Genomic DNA, 13,258 nt, shown 5'->3' with positions numbered 1-13,258 from the left:
CAATCTATCTACAAGGTGCTGAAAAACAAACCTGGAGGACTTCCCACTCTCCTCTTCTCATAAATGGACACAGCAGTTTGTTTTGAGTGCTGCTAGCTTTTCTATCCACAGAGTTGCTGCAGTATTCACTCAAAACCTGGCAAGGCTTCCGTGTGCTTAATTGATCAAATAAAATATTAAATTCTCTTTATATGGAATTTTACAACAAAATATTGTTTTGTCTGATAATGTCCCAGACTTGGATCTGAAACAATATGAGCTCAGATCAGATCCCACTTCTATATACCCCGTTTCCCTGAAAATGAGACCTAGTATGATTTTTCAGGATGCTCATAATATAAGCCCTACCCCAAAAATAAGCCCCAGTTAAATGAAACCCCGCCCTCCACCATTGTGCAGCAACCAGAAGATGACATGACTGTATTTGAATAAATGTAGATTGTGGTACATGAAAAAATAAAACATCCTCTGAAAGTAAGCCCTAATGCGTTTTTTGGAGCAAAAATTAATATAAGACCTTGTATTATTTTCGGGGGAACATGGCACTTGAAGGTCTCCTTGTCCCCTTTTCTAACATTTTGTGCCTTTTCTTTTTCCTACATCCAATTTAACTCCATATTTGTTTAATTAGGTAAAGGTAAAGGTTTCCCTTGACAATTTTTTGTCCAGTCGTGTTCGACTCTAGGGGGCGGTGCTCATCCCCGTTTCCAAGCCATAGAGGCAGCGTTTTGTCCGAAGACGATCTTCCGTGGTCACATGGCCAGTGCAACTTAGACACGGAACGCTGTTACCTTCCCACCGAGGTGGTCCCTATTTATCTACTTGCATTTGCATACTTTCGAACCGCTAGGTTGGCGGGAGCTGGGACAAGCGACAGGCGCTCACTCCATCCCGTGGATTCGATCTTACGACTGCTTGGTCTTCTGACCCTGCAGCACAGGCTTCTGCGATTTAGCCCACAGCGCCACCACGTCCCTTATTTGTTTAATTAAGCACATGGAAACATTGTGGAATAGCCTTATTTCAGGATTTGCAGCTGAAACTGTGAGTTGTACTCTTTGAAATACCATTGAGGGTACACCAGGTGACTGACCTTAATATTTCGTATGAACCCATGTTTATTTGATGGGTGGTCATTAATTAGGAATGCTTCCTCAGTCATTCTTACAATCTTGCATCTGGACCAATACTTGCAGAAGTGACTTTTTTTACTGTAAGCCCCAGAATCTCTTTCTGTTACCTGCCCTGATCAGACAAGCCTTTTTCCTGGATCAAACAGGTGATTAGATTTTAAACTTCCAAGAACTCAAATAGCGTTACTAACTTCTTCTGTGATACAAACTGGAGTGAGTGATGTTTGGCCTTCCAAATGTTGGAATGGATGTGGGTCCAGCCCAACAATATCTAGAAGGTCACAGGCTGCCCATGTCTGATACAGATTTTTTTCTTTCTATATCTTTGATAAAGCTCTGAAATCCATGCTTCTATTTTTGGACATTGCTAGATATTTGTCCTGTCCACCACCAACTTTCATGGTAGCAGATCAAGTGCCTCTTGTTGAATCCATTTTTACTTTGCTTTCTGTATTCCACGTGTATGTATGTGAGTGAATAAGAGGAAAAGTGCACAAGGAACTCCAGTTGTTGTCTTATTCCTTGCTTATCTTTACTTATGTCGTCCGCAAATTTGTTGCTTTGCTTTACTTTATATCTAGGTTTACTTATTTGACCTGACTTACAAGCAGCGGCCATATACTTTTCTTCTGCCAAAGAAATGTCACACTTCAGGAGGTAAGTGCACCACAGTTCTCTTTAGGTAAAACAAGGGCCTGTGCTGTGTTCATCTCCTGTGTCCTGCTTTTGTTTGAATTGTTGGCTAAGCTTATATCCCTCATGGCACCTGGCATAGATTTCAAAATTAGTGTGACCATTCCCTTGATATTTTCTGGAGCAGTGTCTATGGGGAGAGAGCAGCAACACAGTTTCAGGAAATTTAGACAATTCTTTCTTCAGCAGACATATTAATTAATTCTTCATAAACCGGGGACACCCCAGACCAGAATCACCAAGCAGGTTTTGCTGTATTCTACATATTGAGAGGTTTCTCCTTCTGCCCCTACTTCAAGTAAATGCTAGGTGTCTATTTTGGCTTCAGCTGTGCTTATGACAAAGATATATGGTTTTTGTTGGTGACATTAGATATGAAAAATGAACTATGGCATGCTGTGGCTTTTTTTTTTTAAAGGAAGCCTTGGAATGGCAGAATATAATGTAGAGCCAAACCCAAGTGTTTGTAATGGATATCAGCTTATTTCCTTCAGAGAGAGAAACAGGAGTGAGAAAAATACATGTGAGATAGAACTCTATGGCTGATCATGTACTGTGATCATATTGGCTGCAGTGGGGATTGTAGTCCAATATAGCTCCATTGTGTGAAGTTGGGGAATTTTTTACCAAGCATTTATCTAGAATATGCCACTTGAGAACTATTTCCCAACACCTGTACTTCCTTTGATGCTGATTTAACAAAATTGGAACAGACTACAGTGGTGACTGCTGGTACAAAGTAGGGATCTGTGATATAAAAGTTATTCAGCAGAACAGGTAAATGCAGGAGACTTTACTACAACATACTCTGCTGGTTGAGGACTACAAATCCTATTGTAGAGCAAGGCTCAAAGGCATTTGAATCCTCTATAAAGTATGCCATGATATGTCTGTTGCAGTGTGTTCTGTCCAGACCTTAAATTAATAAAATGTGTGTGGGCACTGTGTCAACTAGATATGAGGCTGTTGTGGCAACTGGGTAATCAGAAGACAGTCATCTCTCCATCTGTCTCCTTTCTGTTTGCTGACTCATAACAGAGCACAGCACAGGAATAAAATTGAAACAAATCCCAGAGAGGAAGTGACCAAAGTGAGTAAACAGGGAGAGCTGCTAACAAGAGTTTGAGGGGAGAGGCCCCTAACAATTTTTTGGGTTTCTGGATATAGTTATTGTGACATTTACCCATGTGGCCCCTGCTTGTTTCACCAAACAATGAGCTCACGGAGTATCCCAACACGCCCTTTACGTCACTGCCACCAGTTGATCTCTTTACCAACTATGTTTCCTATAAAGACTGAGGTCCATTCAGTACTTAACTTTGAAAAAAGAACAGGTTTATTGATTACAAGTTGTTTCAGGAATAATTCTTAAGCACATTCTTAAAGTAACACAAAGCTTCAGTAGTTTGCTTTAACCTTTTCTATCTTAACTAGTACGGATAACACTCTGACTATTCACTCCTTAAATTCTCTCTCTGCCTCAAACCCAAACTATCTCACCTCGAAACTTTGTCTAAACCGAACTAACTCTAGACTCTGACTCAACCCTCCTTTCTAGTTTCTCTGGCTCTGCTTCCCAACAACTGTCATTGGTACATGCAAATAATCTTCTATCTGAGCCAAAGCACGGTGATTGCCACAGTTATATATTAGCGGATTTTCCCAGCATCCTTTAAGGCAGACAAGACAAAGGAAAAGGGACCATAGACAAACAGAAGTAAAAAAGTAATAGCAGTTATTGGGGGAGGAAACACTTCAGTGGTAATGATCAGCAAAGTGTGTGCAATGTTTGTCTTATGCCTGAGTACAACACAGCTTACACACATACAGCAAGTGCCAACTGGTTGCACTGTTGGGAGAAAAAGTAAGAGAACAGAAGCAACGTGGGCACATTTAAGGCTAGAAGAGAAGATGAAAAGCACATAAAACTTGTGAGCAGATGCTGCCAAGGAAGACACTGGAGGTGGAAGAACAGCAAGACAAAGCAGAGGAGGAGAATGTAGAGGAGGGAATAAATGTAGTGGAGGAAGCACCATGAAAAAGTCACCTTTAGGAGCAAAAAGAGAAGACATTCTTCACCAGTGGAACTGCAAAACTACTTCCAGTTTTTTGAAGAGGAGTCTGGCAGACAGCATGTAGAAGGCATACAGGTGACCCTGTGGGAGGACATGAGAGAGGCTGAACTTCAGTCAAATAGAGTCACTGAGCTCACACCCTACAAAAAGAAAAGAGTAGCACAGAAGTAAAGATAGAATGACGTCTTATGCACAAGAAGAACAGAGCAAGCACCTCTAATCAGGCCCAATAACAGTCTTCATAAAAATGTACAAAGGAAAGCAGGTCACAAGTCGTACAGTCTCCAGCGTTGATGTGTGAATGTTAGGAGTATGGGAAGCGAAGAAGAGCAACTGGAAATTGTACTTCAGGAGGGCAAATACAACTTGATAGGAATAACTGAAACTTGATGGGACAACTCCCATGACTGGATACAATAAATGAAGGCTATGAATTGTCCAAAAAAGAACAGAAAAAAATCACATATAGGAAGTGGAAGGAAGGCCAGGTCACAAAGGAAGAGTACAGACAAGTAGCAAAGAATTGCAGGGATTGTATCAGGATGGCAAAATCCAGTGCGACTTTAGGCTGCATTAACAGAAATGTAGTCTCCAAATCCTGTGAAGTACTAGTTCTCCTCTATTTGGCACTAGTTAGACCTCATCTTGTATAGTATGTCCAGTTATGGACACCGCACTTTAAGAAGGATGCCAACAAACTGGAACAAGTTCAGAGGAGGGCAACAAAGATGATCAGGGGGCTGGAAACCAAGCCTTATGAGGAAAGACCGAAAGAACTGGGCATGTGTAGCTTGAGAAAAGAAGAGTGAGGAATGATATGATATTCAGCCATTGTCTGCTTACACTTGGTTTCTTTCCGTCCTCAGAAGTGCAGAATGGGAAAACATCGACCAATGGAGTATCAAATGGCATCCATCTCCACAGCAATGGGTTTAGGCTTTCTGAGGGGCGAGCACACACAAGGTAAGATTTTACTTGTGCCTTGCTATTGCAAGGTTCTGGGGCAGAGTACAGGTGTTTTAGGTAATGTTTTCTATGTTTCCATAACCCTTTTGAAACATTACCCCCTGAGGCTTGTTTGGACCAAGTTAATCTTTTAGGCTTGGAGATTTTTGCAGAAGTATTCCTAATGTTTATGTCCTGCGTTTTCTCAAGTGAGCTCAAAATGACACACATGGCTCTTTTCCTCCCTTCTTTACCAGGAATCACTGGTTGACCTCTTCCAATGAGTTGCCATGTTTACCACTGGCCAGCCCCAAATTCTCATGTGCAACTTTTCCTGCCTGTCCCCCTGAGGGGGAGAACCTGGACTATATGACCAGCTATCAGGGATGACAGGAGACTCCCTCCTATCCATTTGTTATGCCAGCCTTTCTCAACATGGTGACTTCCATGTATTAGATTGCAGCTCTCATAACGGCCATCCAATGTGGCCATGTGTTGTGGTTCAAAACATTTGGAAGGCCCCGGTTTGGGAAAAAGTTGCTGTAAATGTATCCCTTTTCTGTTGTATCTCCCTTCCTTTTTTTGGTATGGATATGAATTTGGCAAACCTAGCCACATGGTAGGGTAAAAGCTTAATAAACTGCAAAGGAAAGAGTGAAGAGGGTTCTACGGCTTGAAGGTAATTTGCTCTTTTCAGCTTTCTTTGTTCCTTTAGTCCACAGGTGGAACTACCTCCTTACTTGGAGAAAATTAAGTTGCAGGCCAATGAGGCTTTTGCCTGTCAACAGTGGACTCAAGCCATCCAGCTTTATAGCAAAGCTGTGCAGAGAGCCCCCAGCAATGCCATGCTGTATGGAAATAGAGCGGCTGCCTACATGAAGCGCAAATGGTGAGCAGACACAATTTCTCCATGGGACAAGCCTCCCTTGTCACCTAGCACGAAAGCATTTCTTACATTCCCAAAATGCACAGTATCACTGCTGTGAGTGGCTGTCAATGCACTTGCTAAAGCTGTTTGGGCTTTGGGTTATTGCCTCTCAGCAGCGTAGCTACAGGAGTTTCCTTCTAACCTGTACAGCTTAATTTGCTCTCCCAGCAAAAAGAAAGTTCTCTGTCCTTCCATTCTGGTAGACTATATGCAAACAATAGGACCATTTGGAAGGAAAGAAATGTTTCTTTTTGAAGGAAATGTAGACTCTTTCATAGTTCAGTAGCTGAGCACAGATTTTGCATACAGAAGATCCCACATTGGGTCGCTAGCATTGGGAGCAAGGTAGGGAAAGTTTCCCATCCCAAACCCTGGAAATTTGGAACTTGTCAGTGTAGACAGTATTGCGCTAATAAGAGCAACAATCTGACTCTGTGTAAGGCTGGTTCATACACTGATGTAAGAAGAAATGTGGGTTTTAGGTAGGTGGAGGAAGAAATTAATATCCAAGCTCTTTGGCCTGTGGAGATCTGAATCTCTTCCCTTTGCAGGGACGGGGATCACTATGATGCTTTGAGAGACTGCTTAAGGGCCATTTCCTTGAATCCATGCCACCTTAAGGCTCACTTCCGCTTGGCCCGCTGTCTCTTTGAGCTGAAGTATGTGGCAGAAGCACTGGAGTGTCTGGATGACTTCAAAGGAAAGTTCCCGGAACAAGCCCACAGCAGTGCTTGTGATGCTCTGGACCGAGACATCAATGCAGCCCTCTTTTCAAAAAGCGATAATGGTGAGGACCTGCAGAAAATGTGGTTCTTTTTCCCTTTTGTCTCTGTCTTTTTCCTCATGCAACAGATATACAGCTCGGAAGAAGTTATCATACTTTTTGGGCTACACTGGCTGAGAGCTGAGTTCAGAAGACTAACTTTTTCCATTTCTGGGCAAGGAGAAGATGGGTAGGATGCAGAAGGTAATACAGTATTTAGGTCAAGAAAGAAGCACAGCGTGAAATCCAGCTTCACTAGTCCTACAGGCACAATCCTCTTTGAAGTTCTGACTACTATGAAATCAAGTAAAAACCTTCAATGTCTTGTCTCATCTATCCCACATGAAGAATGAGAACGATTTGGAACTGAATGGCCAGCGTTTGGGCCCCAGCTCAGATGGTGTTGGTAGTGTTCGGTTTTATAGTCTCTGGAAATTAAGGGAGAGATGGTGGTGGCGAAGAAGGTGCCAGGGTGAAGTAGGGCAGGGTGTGAGATAGTAAGGCTTTCTGTTGTTGAGAAATGATTACAAAAAAGTAACTGGTTCTTTACTTTGTTCAGCAGAAGACAAGAAAGGTAGCGGCCCCATCTGGCTTCGAGCAACTGGGCGCAAAGATTCCATCTCAGAGGATGAGATGGTACTGAGGGAGCGCAGCTATGACTACAAATTCAGATACTGTGGCCATTGCAACACCACCACAGACATCAAGGAAGCTAACTTTTTTGGCAGGTATGGGGAGTGGACCTCTCTCAAGCTCTGTTGTGGGATTTCCGTTACATTTTGTTGCCCACTGAATGTCCCAGAATGTAAACCTTGGCCTTAAGTGTTTTTTTGAAAGGTATGTGGGATTGCTCTGTACCTCATTCCCATGTACAGAATTTTTAGAAGCCAGGTGTGGCTAACTAGCAGCGTGGGTGCCACAAATGGCCGTGGTGGCAAGAGAGTTGCATGTGTAGGCAGGATCCCACTATCTTTATTATAGCCTACAGGAATCTTGCATTTGGTGCTAGAACAGATATTAGCATGTGGGAGATCGCAGGTCAGCCCTTGATACCTACTGTTACCACAGGTTGAGCAACTGCAGTAGGCCTAAAGCCCAAACCTTCACCACCAGCCCCCACCACAGAGCTGTACCAGGTCAAGAACTGGCTGGAAACTGTCATTTTCTAGGGAACTTAAAAGAGGACCAGTTTTGATTTCTCTTTGATCAACATCCTTAATGTGAACACCACAATTCTTGGAGGCCTCCAGGAGTAGAAATAGGTTTGCATTTGGTCAATAATAATAATTTTTTAGCTGATGGGCATGGGGTGGCTTGGAGAATTGCATGTGTTCTCTAAGCCATATTTGTCTCACTCTGTTACCAGCATCTCCAGCAGCATAACTGGGAAAGATCTAATCCTTGGAAGTCAACTGCCGATTAGAGTAGATAGTACTGTGTTAAATTGGCAAATGGTTTAATTGGATATGGTACTTATAATTATGCAGTACATTTTAATTTGGTTGTTGTGGTTTTTTCCGGCTTCTTGGCCATGTTCTGAAAGTGGTTCTTCCAAACGTTTCGCTAGTCTCTGTGGCTGGCATCTTCAGAGGACAGCAAACTGTTAGGAAGAACCACTTTCAGAACACGGCCAAGAAGCCCGAAAAACCCACAACAACCATTAGATCCCAGCTGTGAAAGCCTTCGCGAATACATTTTAATTTGTTTTTAATTTTACCTGTATTTCATATATGTCCATAATCTTGAATTGTGCAACACTCTGATATGAATAAAGGAAAGCAGGTAGGGTACAGATTGTGTTATGTACAATCTCAGTAACTGCATGGAGAACGTGTGGCCTTCCAGATGCTGCTGGAAGTGGTCAGACTTGATTGGAGTGGTAATTCAAAACATGGGTTTTCCAGTGTTGCCTCTGGTTTTGGTCACTTTGTATGTGTCCTGTGTTTTCCAACATGTTACCCTACTCTCATGCCTCCTAGCAATGCACAATACATTATCAGTGGTTCTGATGATGGTTCCTTCTTCATCTGGGAGAAAGAAACAACCAACCTGGTGCGGGTGCTGCAGGGTGATGAGTCCATTGTCAACTGTCTCCAGCCTCATCCAAGTTACTGCTTCCTGGCCACCAGTGGCATTGACCCTGTTGTACGGCTGTGGAATCCTAGGCCAGAGGTAAGACCATAGGCAGGCAGAGTGGGACTTGGGTGGGACTGTATGGGCAGGAGAACTTAGCACTGGGCAGGAGCCTATAATCTTCCTCAGATCGCTTTGTTCCTTCTGCAGAGCATGACATTTTGTCAGAGAATTCCTGCAGCATCAGGCAAGACTGTATTAGGACGGGGAAGTTCCTACAAAATGGAATGAGCTTCTTAACTCTATATCTTCTTCAGAAGTAATCCTGTTGGCTGAAATCTTAATACCAGTTCCCATTTGCATAAAGGGGAAAAGTGAAAGAGGGCTTAGTGAAATGTTGCTGCTTATTAATGAAGGTGCCCTTTGGGGGGGGGGGGAATGTTTTGCAAAATTTTGAAAACAGATAATGTTCTGCTTTTGGTGAGTTTGTTGTTAAATGTAATGCCAACCCCCCTTTCTTAACCGCCTCTAATCAAAACTGGGTGTAGCATTTTGTTCTAAATTTTTCATAATTTGGGGACTGGGTGTAGCTTCCGATGGGTCCTGTGTGAAAATTGGGCCAATCCTGCTGTATCTAATGGTATCGCTTCTCGACCTTTTGGCTAAGATCAAGTGTGTGTAGCAAATGGTACCTGAAGATCTGTGGTGGGAGCAGTAGCAGCAGCCCCACCCTTTTGGGTTGATCTCAGCCAAGGAGCTCCTGGGGCCCACTATCCTTTCCTCTCTTTTGTTTTACAGAGTGAAGCACTGAATGGCCGGGTGGTAGAAGACATGGAAGGCGCTTCCCAAGCCAACCAAAGGCGAATGAATGCTGACCCATTGGAGGTCATGCTCTTGAACATGGGCTACCGGATCACTGGATTGACCGGTGGTGGAGCTGGAGGCTCAGACGATGAAGATGGCTCTGAGGGGCAGGTCCACTGCCGGACCAGCTAAAGCTGAATTGCCTCTCCTTCCCTTACTTTTGTTTTCTTTTTGTTTGAAGGGAAATCTAGTTTGCTCTGTTTGAACTCTGACGAACGACTGCACTGTTTCACACTATGCACAGAGTAGGACATGCCAGCAGGGACAGGAGTGGCTTTGTTTAACTGCTGCTACAGTTTTCTTCCCCTTTGCCCTGTTCCACTGTTGAGCAGCATGGTAATGCAGCCTGTTGAGTTTTGCCTCCTAGCAGACTATACATCTGTGCAAGGATTTCTTTTCTACATTGTTGACAAGCAGTGTAAAATCGAAACAAAACTGGTAACTATCTTCTTTTCTCCTGCTGCCTAGCCTGGATGGTGGGAGGCCTTGCCTACACAAAGTAGTGTTGCAGAGAGGATGTTTGAAACTCAATAAAAATGTAAACTAGGGCAGGGATGGTGGAATTAAGTTTCATGCAGTGATCTCTGTCTCTGAATTTTGGTTTGCCTGCTGTGCTGCTAGCTATGGGTTTGTAATCTGGCCCTTTTGGTCCCTCAGTCAGCCTGTAGGACAGCTGATAAGTATTTTCCAATCCTTGCATCTAAAACCTGACGATGACAAAGTAGCCAAGTAAACATGAGCACCTTAGTTAAGTATGGAGGTGGCAGAATACATAGCACCAGGCAGAGAGTTCATTTTCTGGCTGTGGTATATGTTATTTCTTTCATGTACAGAGACTAAGAGAAATGGCTGTAAAAACGAGAGACACCAACCCAGGGCTTGGTTAACTATGTGACTCAAGCTAGTAAAAAGATCTGATTTTGCTGCTGTTTTGGAAACTTCTGGATTTTTTCCCCATACCCTTCTCCCAAAATGTTTTATTTCCTATGTCTCTGTGACCAGGTGCTTGTGGATGGGGATGTTATTGCTTACAGGGCTTGCTAGTTTATGGTTTGTGGGTCCTGGCCAAACTCATGCCCTCTCCATCTCCCCATCGCTAGCATGACCCCCTTCAGCACGTGTAGGAAATACTTCATGGCTTGGCAATCTTCTTAAGCAGCCTCTGCCCTTTCCCAGCTGCGCTTCTGGTAAACAGGATTCTTTGACACAGAGACTGGATAAATTACTCTTCAACACAAGAATTTCCCAGCTAACATGTAGTTGTAGTGTTTGTTTGTTTGTTGTTGTTTTAAGTTTTCTGATTTAAGAGGGCATACAAGGTTGGTCCACCCACCTCCACTACTATTGAATGACCCAATTTTGCCTGTATTTATGCTAAATTCCAGCCATCCAATGGGTCCTACACAACTGTTCTTCTGTCCCAGTCTTTTTTTTCTTTGATTATCACCTACAACCCAAAGTGTCCTTTGAAATCATGGTAATGTTTATTTATTATTAGTTTGGATTACACGGTCAGCCTTGTTCACCTTTCTCTGGAGGATCACATCTTAGGAATTCAGTATAGAGCCCCAGCTCAGCTTTTTTTGTCTCATACTCATCCCTCACCTCTTCTGTCCCAGGACTTCACACAGTTTGAGGGGTGGTGGTGATTTATGTCAGATGGTTTTGAACCGCCTTGTAACATTCCTTTCAAATGACCTGGGCAACCATTGGACAGAGAGAGCACATGAAATTTGAGTGTAATCTTTATAAGGCTGTTTAGCTATGCTTTCGCCTCTGCTTCCCATGGTTGTTCCACAGAGTAGGGCATATTATAAACCACATGTAAAAACAAAGTCCTCCCCATGTTACAAACTGTAGCTCCCATAATTACTATTAACTATGCATGCTTCACTTTATGGAACCCATAATTCAAAGCATTGGGACGGCAATTTGAATTCGCTTACCTGTGCTGTAGATCTATATCATCTGAGTGCTCTGTTTCCAAGGACAAGTGCATGTTACACAAAGGTTATACTGCATTGCTTGCCACTAAGAAACATGCTTTTAAGTAAAGGGGGACTGCACTCTTCTGGGGCCCATTGTATCAGATGACTTCAGTTCCCCCCTCCCTCCCCCAGACCCCATTTGCTGGACAGTCACTTTAAGTATAGTATCCTCTAATAACTAATGATTGCATACCTTTATAAAGACAGGAGGGTAACTGGTTCTTAAACCAAAATACATTATCTGAGGTACAAATTCATCACAAATAATGAATTGGGGGGGGACTTTTATCCTGAGGGCTCCTTGTTCACTAAAAATGAAAACAAAAAACTGAGTTCATTTTGGAAACTCTGGGTGTCTGGTATTGAGGCCTCTTTCATGGTTGCCACATCTCTCTCTCTCTCTCTCTCTCTCTCTCTCTTTTTGCAGCCACTTTTTCCTTTTCAATGCGCATCCCCTGGAAAAAAAATGGGGAATAAGGTTCTAGCTTGACCCTGCCTGCCTGCCCCCCCCAAAAAAAATCAGGTTGAGGTTGGATGGAAGAGGCTGCCCTTGTTCTAGAAAACTATTTCAGTGCGATTGATGCTCCCACAGCCCACTTCCTGGATTCAGTGAGCTGCAGCATCATGCCATTGCTCTACTTCCATCCTTTTGTACTTGGGACAATAGGTCTTGGTCCCAGTAATTACTCATAAGTATTTACTCATAAGTATCTACATAATTACATAAGTATTCCGTGGATTAAGTTGGAGGTGGACCTCTTATGGCCCTCTAAATATTCTTAAATTAGAACCTCCAGTATTTCTTATAATCATTGGATTGATGTGAATGCCCAACAGTATCCAAAAGGCTATAGGTTGCCCTCCCTGGAATCAAGGAAAAATGCTCCTTGTGAGCCATTGAGTTACTACTCCAGTGGGTAATTGACGTTTCTACATATGGGAGATGAAACCTTTTTAGTGGGGGAGAGGGTGCAGGTGGCAGTGGTGTACAAGCCATAAGAGAACTAAACTTAAGTGGAAAAGCGCCAATATGGCCTGCAACTTCTCACTCTTGCCCAGATTCTTTCCTTTTTAACTAGTGAAAATATGTGCCGTTTGAACTTTTTTAGAACCTTCATGTTCCAAATGTGCAAAAAGGTCCTATAGAGATACCATGTAGAAAATAAGATCAAAACACGTTCTATTGATTCTATCATGGCAGCTACTTTTTTCATACTATAATAACACCCTATTTTCTTCCTTTGTGCCATGCAAGGTGTGGATGGGTAGAACATATTTTCCACTGCCATAGATACTTTTGATCTAGTTATTACTTGGCTTAAAGAAGAAATGTGGTAATACTAGTTGGCTAGAAGTAGCCTTAACTTCTAGAGCCACCTTAGTCTGAATATAAATGCTATGCTTGGGGATAAGTAAATGCTGTATGAAATAACAAAAGAAAACTGATAAAGGAACAGATGCTGTTTAACTCATTGCCTTCCCCTTCAGATTCAATGTGGGAGCTTCGTGGCTATATTTTATTTCCCTTTTTTTAAACTCCTTTTTTTAAAGCCAAGAAATACTATTTTTATAATCTAGCAAAGGAATCTCTTCCAGTACACAGAAAAGGTCTGTATTTTGTCTGCTGGAAAAATGGTTGCTTCCATAACATTTCAGGAATCTGAAATGAGATTTCTTTCCCCAGCACTGTCCTGTACAGAGGCAATACACCAGGATAGAGCTTTTGTTATTGGAGTGGGATAATTCTGTATATCTTGTCCCTGGAAGAGAAAGGGTGAAGCAATTAAACAGTTCTT

At 42.7% G+C, this 13,258-nt stretch overlaps 1 protein-coding gene across 2 annotated transcripts in view; it reads left to right on the top strand.

Annotated features, from left to right (window-relative positions):
* Nucleotides 1–10,412, top strand: part of WDTC1 (WD and tetratricopeptide repeats 1) — a 31,759-nt gene extending 21,347 nt beyond the window's left edge. Inside the window, exons 10-16 of one of the 2 annotated variants that reach the window (XM_020810691.3) lie at nt 1,715–1,790; nt 4,768–4,864; nt 5,562–5,735; nt 6,326–6,561; nt 7,100–7,265; nt 8,517–8,709; nt 9,409–10,412. In XM_020810691.3, coding sequence (XP_020666350.1) covers nt 1,715–1,790; nt 4,768–4,864; nt 5,562–5,735; nt 6,326–6,561; nt 7,100–7,265; nt 8,517–8,709; nt 9,409–9,606 — 1,140 coding nt within the window. In that variant the 3' untranslated portion in view covers nt 9,607–10,412. Of the gene's footprint in view, nt 1–1,714; nt 1,791–4,767; nt 4,865–5,561; nt 5,736–6,325; nt 6,562–7,096; nt 7,266–8,516; nt 8,710–9,408 lie in introns of both variants that reach the window. The other variant, XM_020810688.3, reaches the window with a different exon arrangement.
* Nucleotides 10,413–13,258: the final 2,846 nt, after the last annotated feature.

The sequence above is a fragment of the Pogona vitticeps genome, chromosome 9 (assembly GCF_051106095.1).
Source record: "Pogona vitticeps strain Pit_001003342236 chromosome 9, PviZW2.1, whole genome shotgun sequence".
Taxonomy (NCBI): domain Eukaryota; kingdom Metazoa; phylum Chordata; class Lepidosauria; order Squamata; family Agamidae; genus Pogona; species Pogona vitticeps.
Note: the sequence above shows the minus strand (reverse complement) of the source record. Positions and strands in the feature narration are given on the sequence as shown.